This window comes from Tenrec ecaudatus, chromosome 4, assembly GCF_050624435.1.
Source record: "Tenrec ecaudatus isolate mTenEca1 chromosome 4, mTenEca1.hap1, whole genome shotgun sequence".
Classification (NCBI taxonomy): Eukaryota; Metazoa; Chordata; class Mammalia; order Afrosoricida; family Tenrecidae; genus Tenrec; species Tenrec ecaudatus.
The window spans coordinates 26,404,843-26,424,576 of NC_134533.1; the positions used below are offsets into that span (position 1 = coordinate 26,404,843).

Below are 19,734 nucleotides of genomic sequence, written 5' to 3' on the forward strand. Positions count from 1 at the left end.
AATTATTCCGTTAGGGTAAATTCCTAAGAGTGGGAGTTGTGGATGAAAGCATACAAATGTCTTTTTCCTCTATTTGATGGCTGAGTGGGTTACTCGCACTGCCTAACTGCATGGGCATCAGTTCGAATCCACCTGCTGCTCCGAGGGAGAAAGATGAGGTTTTCTGCTTCCATACAGAGTTACAGTAACCCACAGGGGCAGTTCTACCCTGTCTTAGACAATCATGATGAGTCAGAACTGACTTGACGGCAGTGGATTTGGTTCTGGAGTTACATCTTGAAACACAACTTTGTCTTTTTAATCTATAGTTTTCATCTCTTTGGGTTTTAAAATAATATGCTACAAATTAATTTCTTTGGTTTGCAGTGGTACCAGCTTTGACATCTTCATGGATAGAGTTCTGTAATCCCCAGCTCTAGCCCATAGCAAGGGGGCAGTGGGGGATCTACTGGTGGATTAATTCTCAGCTTCCCTGGGGGAGAGCCCAGTTCCACTCCTGTCTAATACAGCTCACGTGCAGCTACCACTCCTCTGTCCGTGGAGGTGTGGGTGTTGCTATGATGCTGAACGGGAGCCCTGTTGGCCGAGTGGGTGGTGCATCCGGCTGCTAGCCACAAGGTCCGCAGTTTGAAGCCACCAGCTGCTCCGTGGGACAAAGGAGAGGCCTTCTACCCGTGCAGAGTTGCAGCCTTGGAAACCCACAGGGGCAGCTCCGCTCTGTCCTGTGGGGTTGCTGTGAGTCGGCTTTGACTTGAGAGCAGTGAGGGGATGATGCAGACAGGTTTCAGAAGAACGTCCAGAATGAGACCCACGAGAAAGCACACGGGTTACCACGTACGGCGAGAAGGAGGTCTGCAACTGATCACGGGGCTGGCGGTCGCAGGACCGGGCGGTGTTTGTTCCATTGTGCATGGGCTTTCCATGCATCAAGGTGGGCATCTCCTCGACAACGAGTCATCTGTTACCCGTTCCCCTAGTCGGACCTGTCCCAGAAGACCGTGCAATAAGTAGAGTTGTGTGACATGCTCTCTTCGAAACCGGCTTCTCCTACTGCGCATACTGCGTTGGAGATCCAGCCGCGGGGTTGCAATCTGTTGGTTTTATTGCTAAAGAGTCATCCCTGTGAGTCCCCGTCCCCTGGTGATCTCCCCCACCTGTGGAAGGATATTTGGGTGGATCTCACTTGTGGAGGGGTATAAACAAAGCTGCTAGAAACACTTAAAGGGGCAGGAGGGAGGGGTTTCTGAGTGACAAGGCCAGTGGACGGTTAACGACACAAACAACCGCCCACCTGTCTTCCCTGCAGCGGCTGCCACTGCCAAGGGTTTCGGTTGCTCCACTTTCTCACCATCACTTGCTGTTGTCACATCTTTCGCTTTCCGTCGATAGTGCCTTCACGTGACTTTCCCAAGGTCCACTTGACCGTCTGCAGACCTTTCTTTGGAGGAAGGGGCTGCTGGAAGTTGTTGCCGGTGTCCTGTAAAATGTATTGGATTTTTGTTGTTGCCGGTGTCCTGTAAAATGTATTGGATTTTTGTTGTTGCCGGTGTCTTGTAAAATGTATTGGATTTTTGTACAATGTATTTGATTTTGGTGTTGCTGTTGACAACACACACAGCCGAGCGTGCCGTGCCTATGTGCACCATCAAAGGGACGCCCCCGATGAGATGGTCTTTGAGCTGTACCAGTCTCCTCCTCCTTTTCTGACTTGCCCCTCCCCCTTGGACACGAACCCACCATCCCCTGAGTTCACTGTCTAATCCAGCGGTTCTCAATCTGTGAGTTGAGACCCCTTTAAGGGTCCCCTAAGACATGATGATTCATAACAGTAGCAAAACTATAATTATAAAGTAGCAAGGAAAATCATGAGGAGCTGTGTGAAAGGGTGGCGGCCTGAGGAAGGTGGAGCACCGCTGCTTTAATCTTTCCAGCTGCGCTGTCAGTTTATTCCCACAAAGATCAGCCTGCAAAGAGCACAGCGCGCACGGCAGGCATGCTTTACGAGTTACGCCAGACCATTGTTAGGTATTGCGAAGACTTCAGGGCATCTTCTGTTTAAAGTGGAAAGATGATCTCAGGACAATTGTTTCAGAGGCTCAGCTATCCTCGGCGGCTTCGGAGCGTCTGGAATCCATGAGACTATGAAATTCTCTTCCGCATTACCCCCCACCCTTCGACCCAGGTTCTTCTGCAGATGGTTGGGCACCATCTACTCCTTATGGTCTCATGGAAGAGAAGGTGCTGATGGCTTGTTCATGTTACTGCTAACTGAAAGCTAAACATTATTCCGACCCCATTGGTTTTTCCCTGAGGTCCCTTTTGTCCCAGGATCCCATCCAAGGCACCCTGTCACATTTAGTCACCATAGCTCCCTAACCACCATGGTCCGAGTGTCTCTCTTGGACTTCCCTTGTTCTTGTGGGTGCTGTTGAGCCCGAGTGCTGGTGTCACCTCCTGTGGGACTGGCCTGAGGACTGAGCTTCTGCCCCACACGCCTTGGTAGATGGCCAACTCCTTGAAGGCAGGGACATCGCTTGTTCACCCCAGTGCACCCAGACCTGCTCCCCACAGGCTTGTTGAAAGGTCACCCCAGCTGCTGCTACCCCTTCAGCTGCCTTCACTGGGCCTGGAGTTGGAAGGGGGATATCCAAATTGAGATCTGCATGGAGCCTGGTGGCAGACGAAGTGGGGTGGGGCGTTGATCAATGGCTCCCCTGCCCCCTCCAACCCCACCCCATGACTGTTTGGTGACTGTGGGTTTAGCTGGTGCCTTTTAGCTGGCACGGAAGGGCCTCACATTGGCCTGTTTTGTTTAAGATTACATCGGTGTGTGAAGCCGGCTCACCCGGGGACAGAGGAGAAGCAGATGTTGGCAGGGAAAATGAATGCAATCAGAGCCCGGGAGGAGTCAATGACCAAGACCTGGGAGCCAGACGCGGGCCTGTGTGCAGCATGCACCCGCCAGGCGTGCTCCTCTGCTGTGAAGTCTTCCCCTCCCTCCCCCCATGCCCACCGCCACACACCAACACCGCAGGTGCACACACCGCACTCCCCAGACCCACCCACAGGCATTGCACATGCGTGCCCACACCCTTACAACAGCAGGCTGTGCCACACACACCCCGGGCCCTGCATGTGAGTTCGCACATTCACACAGCCCCTTCCTGCACTCTCGCCCCAGATGGCATGAGAAACAAGTTCTTTTTGACGGCATCCCCGATGTGCATCGCGGTACTGACCACAAGAGCTGGCGCATGGAAGCAAGCAGCTTATGCATCCCTCGACCAGCGAACGGACAGCCACAATGTGGTCCGTGTGCGTGGTGGAATATTACACAGCCAGGAAGAAAAGGGAGTCCTGAGGCCTGCCAGGAGGAGGTGGCCCTTGAAGAGAGGGTGGCCCATGGAGTAAAATTGAAATCAAACTCACTGCCTTCGAGTCGGTTCCGACTCACAATGGCCGAGCAGAATCACCCGGGTGGTGGTGGGGGGGAGGGTTTCAGAGTCTGGTGGATTCGAATGACTGATGGTGCACTTAACAGCCCCACTGGGAACGAAGAAACTACCAGGGCTGCGTGGAGTGAAGCCAGCCACAGAAGGGAAGCCCGTGGGCTCCCGCTGGCGTGAAAGGCCTGGGAGAGAGGGCAGCGCAGAGTCCTGACTTTCAGGGCTGAGAGCGCGGGATCAGGAAAGGAGGCCCCACGTTAGGGGTCGGCAGGCTTCTGGTGAGGCTGGTGGACATTACTGGAAATGGATCATGGTGATGGCTGAACCAACCACACACGCACAGACCTTTGCCACGGAATCGCACACAAACAAAAAAGACGAATGGGCAAACATTTTCCCACAATTTAAATTTTTTTCATGATTTTAAAATAATGGGGGGAAAAGCCCCAATCTGAACAGATAAGAAAACCACAGTCCCTCCTGGGCATCTCTCAGGGGGTTTCCTGTCCCAACGAGGCCAGGCTGGCTTGGAGCGACCCCGAGGGAGCAGAGGAGAGAGTAAGGGAAAGCAGACGCCTTTTCGGTTTGTTCCTTTCTCAAGCGGAAACCTGGTGGCGGGGCTGACCAGTGATGGGGCGGTGGGGGTGGGCGGTGTCCACCCAGTGGTGGGCGTCTCATCCCTGGAGACAGTGGTCAGGCAGAAGTGGAGGGACCCTTTTCTGTGACTCCTGGTTCTGAATGTCACCTTCAGCTTCGGCAGAAATGCTTGGTGGGAAGAACACTTACCTGGGATTGTGTGTGTGTGTGTGGGGGGGGGGGGTAAGACACCACAGGGACGCCCGCTTAGTTCCCTGGGGGGAGGAGGGCGGCATCCTGCTGTCCAATGTCTCCGTGGGGCCGGATCCCCCAGGAGCCTGGGCTGAGACACCCTGCTTGGGGAGCTGCATGTGGGGGTTCCATGCTCTTGGGAGCCCCAATGTTTCTTTCCAGAGCTCCTACCCCACCAGGGGGACCCTGCTGTAGACCCAGTGCTGGGTCATGCAGGAACTGTCGCCGGGAGGGTGGGAGAGAAGGCAGACTCCCAGGAAGGTGGCCTAGGCTCCCCTGCTGTTCAGCCTCCCCCCCACACTGGGTGCCATTGGGTCCCCGCAGGTCTGGAGGGCTAAGCATCGTCCAGGGCCCCGCATGTGGCACGTGGAGATATGGAGTTGGGGGTGGTGGTATTAGGCTTCCTGGCAGATAGCTGGTTTCCTGGACATTGGCTCAAATCCCAGCACCTTCTGCATGAATGCCGTCCCTTCGCTTCGCTGTCCTCCCTGCGTGGGGACAGCCCTAGGTTCGGCCCCCGCTGCCCTCCTACGCTTCTCCCTGGCTGACCTGCTCATCAGTCGAGCTGCCGGCCCTGCACAGGCGGCATTCCTTATAGCCGCTCCCTCGTCTCTGTCCTCTCGTGTCTCTGGGTGAGTGGCTGCTCCCCTTGGTCAGCAGGCCTCCTCGGCAGACACTCGACAGGGTGTGGGGGCACGGCGAGGCGGTGGGAGAGCGCAGACGTGGCTCATTTGTGCTCTGGCAACTCATAGCGACCCCGCAGGGCAGCAGACCTACTCTGGGTTTCTGGGACCGTAGCTCTTTGCAGGAGTAGAAAGCCTCGTCTGCAGGTAAGTACCTGCCTGGCTCCAGGCTGAGTCATGGGCTTCGGAAGGACCCATGAGATGAGGCTGTAAGACTCATAGGAACGGTACATTCAGGGTCAGCTCTACCGGGCAGCAAACATAGGTTGGGCACAGTGGAGAGAGGTCCATGTGCCTGGAACCCCTGGCAGGGCTTCCTGGATGACCTGGCATCAGCTAGAGGAAGTGGGGGTGAGAATAGTTGGGCAGGTGGCCAGAGTTCAGAGCGGAAGCCGAGGAGCCCCGGGGTCCCCTTTGTCATTGTCAGCTGCTGTTACGCTGGCCCCTCACTTGTGGCATTCCCACGCACAGCAGAGCCAAACACCACCAGCCCTGTGGGTTCCTGGGAGAGGCTGTGGATCTGCCCCTTGTGGTTCCTAGGGCTACGTTCTGAGGCACGGCACACAAGTCACTGTCGACAGATGAATGGGACTTCACCTGAAATCACTGGCCAGGAAACGAACCTGGGTCTCCTGCACATGTGGTGAGGATCCTGCTGCTGGCCCATTACCTCATGCATGGTAGTTCCCGGTAGTCCCAAATCGCCGGCCTGGGTCATGGCTCTGCTTTCAGCACTGTCTTGTCTTGAGGGGCCCTGGGGAGTCAGCCCGAACCTGGGGGCCTGCAGGCCTTGGGCAGCTGTGAGTTTCCATCCACAGCCCCTCAGCATCATTGAGCTGGAGAACCACCTGCCGGCTCTCTCTGACCCAGCCCTGGGGCCAGCACATTGCCCATGTCATGCCTGGCCCAGCCTGGTAAGCTCGGGCTGCATGAGGACAGCCTGGAGCCGGGCTCTCTCGTGGTAAATACTCAATGGATGGCCAGAGATGAGCACCAGCCGGCCACAGACATCCATGGGACATGTTGGGGAAAGGCCTGGAGGCTTAGAACCAGGACCAGGACCCACAGCTCCAGGTGATGGAGTTGGGTTACCCAGCTGCCCTGGGGTGACAGTGGGCTCCCTGCCATACCAGCACACAGGCTAGAGGGGGCACTTGGTGGTGACCACGCAGGGCGGGAGGAGGCTGAGATCTCAGGATTGGGCACCTGTGAGGAGGCCTTGGCTTAGGCTGACCGGTTGAGCCGGGCAGGTTTCCTGATTGCCTCAGAGACCCAGCCTCCGAGCCTGAAGGAAGTCGACTGTGCCACTGGGACGGGAATGCCGCAAGTGGACGGCTTCAGTGGACAGACATGTATTCTCTCCTAGTGACTCAAGCTCTCTGCCATGAGGGTCGACTCATAGCAGCCCTGGAGGACAGGGTAGAACTGCCCCTGTGGGTTTCCTAGTCAGTAACTCTTGACAGAAGTAGAAAGTGGCATCTTCCCCCCTCAGAGCAGCTGGCGGATTTGAACTGCCCACCTTGTGGACCGTTAGCAGCCCCATGTGTAACCCACTGGGCACCAGGGCCCCTCTCTCAGCTGGGAGGCCGAGTCTGAGTTCAGGGCCCCAACTCTCGGGCCAAGCTCTGGAGGAAGAGCTTTGTCTCTGGTCCCTGAATGATCTGCAGGCAGCCTGGCCTCCACCACCCCCCTTTCCCACCCCACCCCTGATTTCTCGCTTCTCTGCCCAAGTCTGCACCTAATGGGCCTCAAAAGTGGTGGCTTCAGCCCCACCTCACAGTGGTACTCCCCCATTTGCATCACAGAGAACTCCCGCCTTCTATGAGTTTGTTCTCATATTCTGGGGAATCCCATTCCATCCATCCCACTGGCCAGTCATCCAGGTCCAGACTAGAAGGTTTTCTTCAGCTTCCCAGAATCCTTCAGGCTGACCATTCTCAGATGGACCCCCATCCTTCTCACCTTCTAATGAAGTGCAGGGTGAGTGGCCCCTCGTAGGACCACCTCCTGGCCTGCTGCCCACACCCCAACTGGCCAGTGGCTTCACTTCATAGACAGGACCCACAGAGATGACATCAGTGTCTATCCTGGCGATACAGTGGTTAAGTACTTGGCTGCTCACCGGAAGGTCGGCAGTTCTACCCTCCCTAGCAGCCAAGAGGAAAAGAGGTGGCAACCTGCTCCCATATTAGTGACAGCCAGGGGCCCCGACCGGGCAGTTCTGCTGGGACACATGGACTGGCTCTGAGTCACCTCAACAGTACCTAACAACGATGACAACCTCCAGTGGTCTGGAGTCACGGGCAAGAAGGGCTGAGCTGAAACCACACCCCCCACTCTTAGTGGGCTCCTCGTTGCTCCCCCACTCACTCCCTTGTCTGAGCTGAGATCAAACTCAATGAATGGCATCTCTCCAGAACTCACCCTCAGGGGCCGGCCCCTCCCCTCGCAGGGTGAGCTGAGCTGGGACCCCTGGTTCACCTCTGCCCGGGAATAAAGGGGCCAAGACCCAGGGAAGGGGAACTGAGGACAGGCCCCTCTTTGACCTCCACCTCCCACCTGCAGGACTAGAGTCACGGTCCGCCTCTATAGCCGGGGGCACTCTCTCCCAGCCCAGTCCCATCATGGAGCGGTGCTTGGTGGGCCCAAGCCCAGGCTGGTGCCTGGACAGGGGCCGAGACACAGCCGAGGGCGGTGGGATGGAGCCCGGCGAACACCCCAGTCTGGCCTCCAGGAACTTGCATAGCAGGGATGTTTCTATCTGGTGGGATTTCTTTTCTTAAGGGGAAAAAAAAAAAAAAACCAAAAAGAAGAAGAAGAAGAAAAAAATCCCAAACATAAAACTTGTTGGGCTGCCAGGGAGATCACTATCTATCCTGGTGGAAAGTTCTTGGCCTGGCTGCCAGCTGCAATTTGCATCGTACTGTACTGTCACTAAAGCCTTGCGGCCTGTGTGGAGGATGGGGTGGGGGGCCTTAGTCCCTGAGCCCCCGCACTGCCAGCGCCCCCAGGAGAGGCCCTTCCCCACCACCTTCCCCGCCAAGGGGGGGGGGGCGGGATGAGAAACGGACAAGGCATACGTGGACCCCAGCTCTCCGAGTCTGCTGGCATCAGGGTGGGCTCAGGGTTGGGTCCTGGTGCTCAATGCCAGTGGCTGGGGCCCAATTTACAGACGAGGATGCTGGGGCTCGGCTGAGCTCAGGTTCACACACACTACACACACCTGGGACACTCTGCTCCCCACAGACTTCTCCTTAGTCATAGATGTTGATCTCAGCCAACAGGGTGCCTTCATCCCCAAGCTGAGCCATGCCACGGTCCAGGGGGTGATGCTCAGAGGGGGATTCAAGTCTCCAGATTCCCCAGCTAGGGCCCTCCCCCCACCAGTGCCCCCAGGGTGCCCCTGTGATGAGGAGCCGTCTGCTGCCTGCTCCAGGGTCAGATTGTCTTACTCTAAACACTTGTGCGTTTGCAGGTGCTGACCAGAGCTGAGGGGAGCGGTGGCGGTGGCATCAATGTCCTCACTGGGCCGGCACTGAGTGCTCTTGTGGCCCATGGTGACCCCAGGCAGGACAGGATAGGACATGCCCAGTGCCATCCCCCATTGGTAAGGGGTCGGGCCATTGGGACCCGCCCATGGGGCTTTGGTTGGCTGAGTTTCAGGAGCAGATGGAATGCCAGCCCCTCTCGTCCTTGGTGTTCGGTGCCATCTGATCTCGTCAGTTCTGACTCCATCCAGCAGGAGAAACCCCACCTCCCCCAAGTCGTGGGCACTCCTCACGGCCATGCTCATGTTGGAGCCCGTTGTTGCAGACAGTGTCCATCCATCCACCGTGTCCGTCCATCCATCCACTGTGTCCATCCATCATCCACTGTGTCCATCCATCCATCCATCCATCCACTGTGTCCATCCATCCACTGAGTCCATCCATCCACTGTGTCCATCCATCCACTGAGTCCATCCATCCACTGTGTCCATCCATCCATCCATCCATCCATCCATCCATCCATCCATCCATCCATCTATCCACTGTGTCCATCCATCTACCGTGTCCGTCCATCCATCCACTGTGTCCATCCTTCATCCACTGTGTCCATCCATCCACGGTGTCCATCCATCCACTGTGTCTGTCCATCCATCCACCCACCGTGTCCATCCAAGGGGCTTACTCCTCTTTACTTCCCCTCCATCCACTTCATTGAGCAGGATGGCCTCCCCCAGGGACTGGTCTCTCCTGACAACACGTCATGAGATGAAGTCTGCCCTCCGTGCCTCTAAGGAGCCTTGTGGCCAGCCGTACTTCTTCCAAGACAGATGCGCTTGTTCTTTCCTGGTCCCTGGTACTTCCAGTATCCTTGCTCATCCGGCTTAAACTGGAAGCACTGGTAAAACCTATTGGGACCACGGCAGACACACAGACAGGTGGTGGCTGTGTCTGAGGTGCATTGGCTGGGAATGACACTCAGGCCTCCGGCCTAGAAGACGGGCATTCCACCACGGCATACCACATGCCCTCTTTCCACCTGCCAGCTTCTCTCATGGTGAGCCTTAGTGGCATCGCGGTTATGCATTGGTATCCTAGCCGCAAGGCCAGTGGTTCCAAACCACCCCCAGGCAGTCCAGAAAGGGTTGCCGACTCAGAAACCCCACGGGCACTCCTGCCCTGCCCTGCCCTGTGGGGTCCCTCTGAGTGCCGGTGGCTGTGAGTTTTGAGTCTAAGGAGAACCTCTGAGTGTCTACACCCCTGCTTTAGAGAAGGGGAAACTGAGGCACACATCGGCGAAAGGGCTGGTGCTTAAGTCCGAATAGCAGCTGTATTGTGTGGTCTTCCTCATAGGAATAGCCTATCTTGGACAAGCATTGCACCCAAGATAGATCATGGAATGGTTTTTGTGATGAGGAAGGCGATGCGAGGCATTGACTTTGTCCAAAGCATACACCTGGAGCACATTGACGCTGAGTTCAGTACACCTGTGGGGGTGGGGGTGGGCATGCTCTAGAGCCCATGCTGTGCCATGGGCACAGGGGTTGGTCTGGGCTGCTGCTTGGGCTACATGAACTTGGACATGCCCCTGTCCCGTCCCACCCTCCACTCCAGACCAGCCTCCTCATCCTCATCCTGCCTGGTTTCAGCTCAGAGCTTATACCAAGCCAGCTGGACCACAATTCGGTCCCGTCAGGTGGCTGGGCTTGGGCAAACCTACCAGGCTGCCAGCGGAGGACAGTACCCAGACGCCTTCATGGGGAGCACAGGGCCAGGAAACGGGAGCCCTGCCTCAGCAGTCCCCTGCCGGGAAGAAAGGTCCACCTGGTGGAAGACAGATGACGTGGAGCATTGGGCAAGGAGACGGCTCTCCCTTGGCCGTGGACTTTAGGGCCCAGCCTCCTGCTGGACCCCAACCAGGGCATTCTGTCTCAAAGCTGGCTTCCCCTCTGTGGCCCTCAACCCAGCGGGCCCAGACCGAGACTCAGCAAGAGTTTCCCTTCCATGCAGAGCGTCAGAGACACCGGGCCAGCATCCTCTCTGGCCAAAGAAGTTCTGACAAAGGCAGTCCCTTTAGAAGGGCGCCTGGGGTGCAGGTGACGGTGATAAGGTCAGACCGGGCTGCCATAGATTCACATCACATGGGTGCTGTCTGGCACAGAGGCTCAGGGAGGGGAAGGGACTTTTCCAAGGTCACGGAGCATATTCATGTCAAGCTGGGGTAAAGTGGGGTCTCCCGACCCCTCCCTCCTCCCGTCCTTGGTCCAGCCACTGGTTTCTGACCTCATTTCCTCCCCTCTCAGCCAAAGAGAGCTCCCTGGGCGAGCCGGAGCTACCGCCGGACTCTGACACCGTGGCGATGGACAACAGCTACCTCAGTGTGAAGGAGGCTGGGGTGAAGGGCCCCCCAAACCGGGCCAGTGCGGACCTCCCCAGCCCGCTGGAGAAGGCCGACTCAGAGAGCAACAAGGGTAAGAAGCGGCGCAACCGCACGACCTTCACCAGCTACCAGCTGGAGGAGCTAGAGAAGGTCTTCCAGAAGACCCACTACCCGGACGTGTACGCGAGGGAGCAGCTGGCCATGAGGACGGACCTCACCGAGGCCCGAGTGCAGGTCAGTGGGGGCCACCTGGGGCTGGGGGTGCAGAGCATGGGCTGCCATAGGTAGGCTCAGGGCTGCACCTGACCAGCTGCCACACCAGACTCTCCTCGTCTGAGGCAAATGAGATCCTGGGATTTTGCTTTTCAAATCCTTGGCCTCAACCAGACTAACTCTGCTTTTATCCACCATGTCAGACCCTACCCTGTCCTGTGAGATGGGTGAGGAAGAAGGTTCTGGGAGGGGCTGGGAAAGAAGTCTGCTAGGTGTGTCCCTGGGGCTCTCTGTGCTGTGAGCATCTGGGCCTTCCTTGGAGGAGAGGATGGTTGGTTTCTGCACTAGAAGGTCCATCTTAAGGGCTATGTAACCAATGCACTATCATCAAGCCACCCAGCTGTTCTTTCTACCCAGGAGGGTTGCCTTCTCACTCAACCTGCCTCCTCAGAGAGATCTTCCTGACCACCACGACTAAGGCAACGGCCTCCTACCACTATCCAACCACCATCAAATTCAACACAATATAAACAACCCAACTGAACTAACCCTTTCCCACCCAACACAATACCACTCAGCCCTGCCCCACTCAACATAACCCAACTCAACCCTGCCCCACCCAACATAACCCAACTCAACCCTGCCCCACCCAACATAACCCAACTCAACCCTGCCCCACCCAACATAACCCAACTCAGCCCTGCCCCACTCAACATAACCCAACTCAACCCTGCCCCACCCAACATAACCTCCACTAACACAAGCCATCTCAACCAAACCAGCCCAGACCACACTGCCCTATTTTATCTGATGCGTATCCCCCCCTGAAGCATGTGAATTCCTGCAGAGCAAGGACTTGTTCATCTCTGCCTCCCCCCAGTTAGAGAAGGCCACCTCCAAGAGCAATCAGGGCACTCCATAGACGTGTGTGGGTTGGTTGAGCTCCTTTCTCCAGAGGCATGTACTGCACCCCCACCAACCTCCCCCTCCACCCTGCCAGAAATCACAGCAAAGAAAGAAGCAGAAAGGGTGCAGAGAACTCTGAGCAGTCAGAAGATAGGGCCACAAAATCCACCCTGCATGAAACCCAAAGCTCATTAGTAAAACAGCAGTTGTGGTGTGGTCCTGTGCCAGCCCCCCTTCCGGGGACCCGGGGACATCAGCAGGCTGAGTCTACTCTGTGTGGGGACACAGAGCCCCAGACTGCTCAGCAGGCCCCAAGGCCATGGCGGCTCTGGCTCAGTGCGGAATCTTCAGGGTGGCTCTGTGGCACCAGTAAAAGGCTCATTGGCCTCAACCCTGCCCTAAGGCTGAGCCATCTGGGAGCCGCCCAGAGACCTCCTCCTCCACAATGGCTGATGGACAAAGGAAGGACAGTTAACAGTAAACATGTCATCGGCCCAAACCTCAGCTGCCCACAGAGACGGCCATTCTGAGCAGTTCCCTGAGGGCAGCTGCCTGGCTTGACCACTCCAGAGTGGTGGGTGAACTTTGAGTTAAGGAAGGACTTGGCAGGCCTGCCACACCCACTGTCCCACTGGAGGAGGGACACACAGTTGCTAATTAAAAGGTGGAAGGGTCAAGCCCACCCAACCCCAAGGTTCCATGGGAGAAAGTCCTAGCAGTCCACTCCTGTAAAAATGACAGAACACAAACCCCCTGCCAGGGAGTCGGTGCCGACTCCTCGCAGCCCTCTAGGACAGGGTAGAATTGCCCCGTGGGTTTCCGAGACTCGAACTCTTTACAGGAGCAGAGAGCCTCATCTTTCTCCCTTGAAGTACCCTGGTGGTTTTGAACCGGTGACATTGCAGTGAGCAGCCCAGTAGGTAACCACTGGGGCAGTTCTGCTCCCCACATGGTGCTGCTGAGTTGAAATGAACGGGACGGCCCTGGAGACTCGCCATGTGACCCCGTGGCCCTTGGGGATCCGACAGTTCTAGCCAGTGGATTTGAGATGCGACGCAGGAGTTGGTGGGGAAAGGCGTGGACGGGCTATGGGATGTGCCTGTAGGTGCTGTGTCGTTGTGGGATTTACACAGCCCATTTTCTGTTCTGTGTGTTCATGCGCCTGAGTGCATATTGTATGTACTTGTACGTGTGAGGCTACGCGTTCTTGCACACACATGGGTGAAGGTGTACTTGTGTGTGTGTGTGTGTGCAGTGCATGCGTGCGTGCCAACGAATGCTGACCGGAGCCCTGGTGGCACTGTGGTGATGGACTGCAAAATGCAGGCTTGGCGGATGCTCTGCTGGAGCAAGACGGGGGCTTTCGACTCCTGTAACAGTGACTGTCTCAGAAACTCACAGGGGCAGTTCTACCCTGTCTGGCTGGGTCGTGGTGAGTCGGTATTGACTCACTCGATGGCAGTGAGTTTGGTTTTTTGGTTTGTTTTCAGTGCCTAGCAGCAGTGGAATTCTCTTAGTACGGAGAGATGGGTGGCTTCCCCAGGACGACACATGGACAGGACACTGGGCTGAGTGTCCCATTCTTCAGGCGCCCCTCCCTCATGTGGAGAACCAGGTGTCTTCTCTGCACGCATGCTTACACGTGCGCACACACATGTGTGCACGGCAGCAGCTTACAACCCAAGGTTCCTCATCTTCGTGTACGAGTGAGAACTAGGTCCTGGAACTCGGAGCCGAGTGGGTTAATAGGGAGAGCACCCTCTTCACCCTGGGGCTACTCGGCAGGCAGCAGAGGAGGAGGAGGAAGGGGAAAGCCTGTCCATAGCACAGCCATCTTCTCTTCTCTTGGGAGGCCCATGAGGAGTTAGGCTGAGTGCGGAAGGCACCTGGTCTTCTCAGCAGGCAGGTGAGACAGACGAGGCCCAGGGGCCGGGGCAGTGCTGGCTGACTCTGGGGAGCCAGGCCTCGGAGCCCCAGCCCAGTGCACACTCGGCTTCAGCTAGCACTGCCCGGACACACGCCAAATGGTTCAGACTTGTCTTTGTCTGCAGACAGCAGGGTGGGTGGGATCTTCATGTGCGTCAGACCGCTGGGTTGAGCCCTGGGCCTGGCAGTGCCCTGGGGGTGGGGATTTGTGACGGAACACCACCACCACCACCACCACTGCCTGCCTCTGCTGAGCATGGGGTGGCTGGGGGGCACTCTGCTTGTGGAAGCCAGCTGCCTGGCACAGAATGGGGAGAGTGGGGGAAGTGGGGGGTCCCTGAGATGGACCTTTTCCTGGAAAGACCCCTGGGGTCTGGCCTGGCTCCAGAGGTCTGTAGGGGCCTCCCTCTGCTGTCTGGGATTCCAGTCTCCGCAGCTGGTGTCTGAAGACAATAAGACAGGCCTCCCCACCCTGGGCCACCCCACCCCGGCCCCAGATGGGCTGCGGTTAGTGAGCCCTCCATCAAGCCCGTCGGTTCCTTGTACAACCTGGTCCTCAGAGAGGTCTGTGCTGAGTGCACCCAGGCCAGGGTGGGCCAGGAGCGGGGTGGTCCTGGGCGCCACGTCAACGTGGAGGAGCCCACCAGTGCTTCTTGGGGCTGCGCAGCCACCCAGGCTGGGGCTGAGACGCTCGCTCTGAATCACAGGGGTGGGCTGGGGGGAGGACTTGGGGTACATCTGGAGGGGGAGCCCTCAGAACCCCAGTTCACTTCAGGGGTTCCAGCGGGGCAGGACACACAGAGTCTCTCAGTGTGGCCTGAAGCACCGAGGGGCCCCGGAAGACCCCACCCCACCAGCTGATGGGCGAGGTTCCTAAAGACCAGAGGGGCCAACAGAGCTCAAACCTTGGCCGTGGACAGAGAGGCTGCAGGAAGGGTAAAGCTCAGGGACAAAGGGCCTGGGGGGTGGGGTGGGGACAGCTCCGCCCCTTCTCAGGGTGCTGCCTCTTCACCCCCATCTTTAGCCCCCACATAAATCTCTCACCGGGCCCTCCTTCCACTCCCACCCCAAAGCCAGTGTTATCTGGGCTCACCTCTCCCCCACCCTGCCATCCATCTTCCAGGATAACCCCAGGTCGCCCTCTCTCCCAGCAGTTAGCCCAGCCCAGCCCCCCCTCCTCACATTCCACTGCCCCCCCTTCCCCCACAGCTCTGCTGCTCCATTCTAAGCTGCCACCACCTTCTCCCCTGTGTCCTTCCCTGACACCCCCACACCCACCCCCTCCAGGTCTGGATCCTCTGCTCTGCTGCCTGCCCGCCTCCCCGCTACCCCTGAAACTTCCCCCCAAAGACCAGGTGCCCACAGAGGCCCGGGAAAGGCCCATCAATCGGAGGGGGCAGCAGAAACCTTGCCTGGCTGTCTCCCTGCCCCCAAAGAAAGAAAGGAAGGGGCCATATATCTTGATGCCTCCAGTGGCCTTCACCCCTCCCCCCCCCAGCCCACCCCCTCCTCCCAGAGAACCCTGGGAGGCTGAGGAAGGAGCGGAAAGGCTGAGCTAAGCCTGCAGGAAATTAAACATGAAATGAAAACAAGCGCCTCTGATCCATCCTCTCATCCTGCCCCCAGCCCCCCAGCCCAGGCCACTGATAAAGGGGGATCCCATTTCAGCAGCCCAGGCAGAGACCCGATCCAGCCTGGACTCCCTGTGAGCAGCCTGGGTGCTGACCCCAGGAACCCCCAAGGGGTGAGGGCCCCCAGGAGGCTCTGGGGAGAGGGCTGCTCTTCAGGGCAAGCATAGGCAGGGGAGAGACAGGAGGTGACTGGGGGGAGCAACGGCTCTGGCTCGGACAGCAAGTGTGCACTTGGGAGGGGGCGGGGTGTGTGTGAGCCAAAGCCAGAGTGGAGGGTGGAGATCTACTGGCAGGCAGAGATCACACTGTGGAAGGGCCGTGCCCACTGCATCTTTTCCCTGGTGCTCTAGCCAGAGCCGGGGTGGGGTGGGGGTGGGGGTGTCCCCTCGAAGCTAGGACAGAATGGGCTGCTGCTGCCATCCCATAACTCTCTGGGACCAGGCAGAACTGCCCCACAGGGCTTCTTAATCTCTAAGGTGGTGTCGTGGTTACGTGCTAGCTGCAAGGTCAGCGGTTCAAAACTACTAGCCGCCCTGCAGGAGAAAGACCAGGCTTTCTATTCCTAAACAGTTACGGCTTCGGAAACCCACAGGGGCAGTTCTAACCTGTCTTCTAAGTTTGGAACTGACCCAATGGCAGTGAGTCTGGGTATTGGCTTGGAATCTCTAAGTCACAAAATGGCCAGGTCTCTCCCTCTCCCTCTTTCTCACTCTCCCTGCTCCCCCTCCCCCTCAGGTCTCCTCCCACAGCCACCTGGGCAGTGAGAACCACCAATCTCTGGGGTTTTACAATTGGCCAGCTCAACAGCGCCACCAGGGCCATGTCCACAGTGTGCGGGACTCGGAACACATCTGGACATCCTGCCTGCCGTCTGTGCAGAACTTGGCCCTGTTCGAGGCCTGCAGAAACTCTGGCCATGGGCAAAGGCCGTGCTCCCGGTAGCACCCCTGCACCCCAGCTGCAATGGAAGCCCAAGCTGGTCAGCCTGTGCGTTAGCCTGCGGCAAGGCCCATCTGTTTCCCAGGGTCGGGACCTTCTCCCAGGGGAGCGGAAGGGGGCAGGTCGCGGCAGAATGGACAGCAACTTCTGTGCTGAGCGGCCTCTGAGTAGCCATGGCTTTGTTCATCTCGGGGCTCTGCCTTTGACTCAACCTTAAAGCTATCCCCAAGGAGACTGGTGGCACTGCCAGTGAGGTACTGGGCTGCTAACCACAAGGGCAGCTGTTCGAGCCCACCAGCCAGCCACTGCATGAGTGGAAGGCAAGGCTCTGGGCTCCCGTCTGGTCTGGTGGAGAGAATCTCAGAAAACCCCCAGGGGCCATTCTACGCTACCCTCTGGGGTCACTTTGAATCAGAATGGATGGGATGGCAGTGGGTTTTGGTTCAAAACTGTTCCCAGCCTGGAAGCTGGCCCCTCTCCCACCCTCCCAGCCCCTATCACCACTTGCTGGAAATGTCAACTCACAGGGCGGGAAGCAGCAGACTCCCTGGCCAGCAGCCCTGGGGAAGATCTCCCCAGGCCCCAATGGTCCCAACCTCCCCACCACCAAACCCTGGTGGTGTTTGGTGCTCTACCACTGGGGCACACACCCGTCTCCCCAAGAGGTCCCAAATGGCTTGCCTGCAATGGCTAACCTGCAGGCTGGTGGCTCGGTTGGGACCCTACCCCCAGGGGCAGTGGACGAAAGACCTGATACCCTACAAAGATCGCAGCCAGAGATTCAGCAGGACTCAGAACTGGCCTGGCAGCATGGGTCTGGTGGTTGGTTTGGAGGCTCTGGAGCAGCGGTTCTCAACCTGGGGACTGAATGACCCTTTCACAGAGGTCACCCGATTGATAACAGCAGTAAAATGACAGTGGTGACGGAGCAACAAAAATAATTTTATGGTTGGGGGGCGGTCACCACCACATGAGGAACTGCATGAAAGGGGTGAGGCATGAGGAAGATTGAGAACCACTGCTCGAGACTCATCATCCGAGCCACCTCCATCGCTCCGTGGCCTCTGCCGTCAGGCTCAAGGCCATGTCTTCCTCTCCCACCACATCCTCACATCTGGCCAGCATGCCTCCTCGGCCCTCCTGCCTGCCAACCCCTCAGGGCCCAGTCTTCTCCTCCAGGAAGCCTTCCCAGATTGCCACAGCCTCTGCTGCTAAGCCGAACCCCATGTTCACATAGGGCCTCACCCACCTTAGTCCCTGCACGTTGCCTTGGGAAGGGGAGGGGATTCTGCATCTGGGTTGAGAGGCCCCAGGGAACCATGGGCATTCTAGAAAACCGTGTGATGGGCTGGGAGAAAAACTCCCTTCAGGGGGCCTTCCTAGCTGGTGTCAGGGGCTCTGGTGGCACGAGGCAGCTAAAAGCAAGGCCAGCAGTTCGAAACCACAAGCTGTGGGAGCAAGATGGTGCTTTCTACTCCCGTAGAGATTTATAGTCTCAGAAGCCCATAGGGGAAGTTCGACCCTGCCCTTCAGGTCGCTATGAGTGGGAACAGGCCCAATGGCGGTGGTCTTGGTTTGGTGGTCTGGCAGATAAGGTTGGCATTGCGTCCATGGCGCCTAGAAAGACGACCCCTGCTTGGCTTTAGGTGGGTGGGATTCACAGACTCTAGACTTGGAGACTCCAAGTTACCCGTCAAGGTCACGTCCGTGACTGGTGGACAGCTGTCTGGCCTGGACTCTCGTTCAGGGCTCCAGGCCCAAAGCAGCTGAGGACCAGCTGGGCCTGCCACTTCTCCCCCAGCAGCTGGGCCTGGCTTCAGGTCAAGGTGTGCTGGCCTTGGGGCCTCCAGGCAGGCCTGACCCAGCGGACATCTGCTTTGTCCTGTAGGTCTGGTTTCAGAACCGGCGGGCCAAGTGGAGGAAGAGGGAGCGTTTTGGGCAGATGCAGCAGGTCCGGACCCACTTCTCCACGGCCTATGAGCTACCCCTCCTCACGAGAGCCGAGAACTACGCCCAGGTAACTGCCTCCCCACTGGCCCCTGGCTGCGCCAACTCTGGCAGAGGGTCACCAGGAAGGACCTGGGCCCCCTCAGGGGTGGGGGGTAGGGGGTAGGGGTGAGGACGCAGAGCTCCAAGCTGGCCCTTCTGGCCTATTCTAGACACGTACCCCAGTTCACACCGGCATGTGTGCAGCCCAGAGCTGCTCATGCCTGTATCATCATCATGCCCCGCCCCCTTGGCTGGACGGTGGGGAAGCGGGGCACCTTTCCCACCGTGACTAGAAAAGCACACAGCAATCTCCCACCCACCTCCCACCTTGCCAGCCAACCTGCTCATTCCACTCCGGGTTTCTGAGCCGGCCCAGACCAAACCCCAAAGTCCTTTGGGAGCGGGAATCCTCCCAGAGCGTGTCCTCGGGTGGGGTGGGGGGTGGTCCTGAAATCTAGGGGCAAAGCTGAAATGAACACGGAAATGTGAGCCCCTCAGCTTGGGCTCCAGGCCTGAGCCATCTTCAGGCAAGCCAGAAGGCCTTGACCATTTCAAAAAGCCTCTACCCAATGCTGGCGGAAGGTCTGACCAGGGGTTTACAAGCTGCCGCCGGGTGCACACGCTAGAGGGGGAGGTAAAAAACAAACACAGCCCCCGCCCCCCTTGAGCTGACTTAGACTTCTGCAGCGTCTCGAGATGTACCCCAAAGCAGTGCAGAGGAGCACCCTGGGTACCCTGTAATGGCTATGGTGGCCACCTGAGGCCTGGGGCCCAGCTCTCTGGCTCTGAATGTCACTCAGGGCAGCAGGAGGGTAGGTGGGCGGGGTGGGCAGATCCCTCCCCAAAACAAGAGGTACAGGAGGCTCTCTCAAAGCTACCCCCACCCTACACTCATGGCCAGCCCCCTAGAGATGCTGAGAGCAGAGGAAACCGAGGTCCAGGGCTGAGCTGGAGAGGGGACAGAAATATCCTCCTGGATGCCAGCTCCCCTCCTAACACTTTCTCACCCTGCTGTGCGGGCTTCTTGTTTGGGCCCCATCCACCCAGTTCTGGGCACTCATGCTCTCTTCCATCTGCAGAGAGATGTTGGTTGCTCCACGATGCCAGAGCCCGCCACTCCCTGGGTGTCCAAGGCAGGGGGCTTTTGGGAGCAGGTTGATGGGCCTGTCTTTGGAGGTGCTTCTGGGTAGCTTTGTACCACCAACCTTCGGGTCAATGGGAAAGTGCTTATCCGTTCCCACCACCCAGGGGCTCCTTTCAGTGTCAGGTGGCTCTAAGTGCTCAAGGGCTGTAACCCCCCCAGCCACT

General features: G+C 57.9%; 1 protein-coding gene across 1 annotated transcript in view; it reads left to right on the forward strand.

Annotated features, from left to right (window-relative positions):
- The window catches only part of ALX4 (ALX homeobox 4), a 45,768-nt gene that overhangs the window by 20,614 nt on the left and 5,420 nt on the right, over positions 1–19,734 (forward strand). The window contains exons 2-3 of the mRNA XM_075545849.1: positions 10,746–11,056; positions 18,326–18,454. Coding sequence (XP_075401964.1) covers positions 10,746–11,056; positions 18,326–18,454 — 440 coding nt within the window. The remainder of the gene's footprint in view (positions 1–10,745; positions 11,057–18,325; positions 18,455–19,734) is intronic.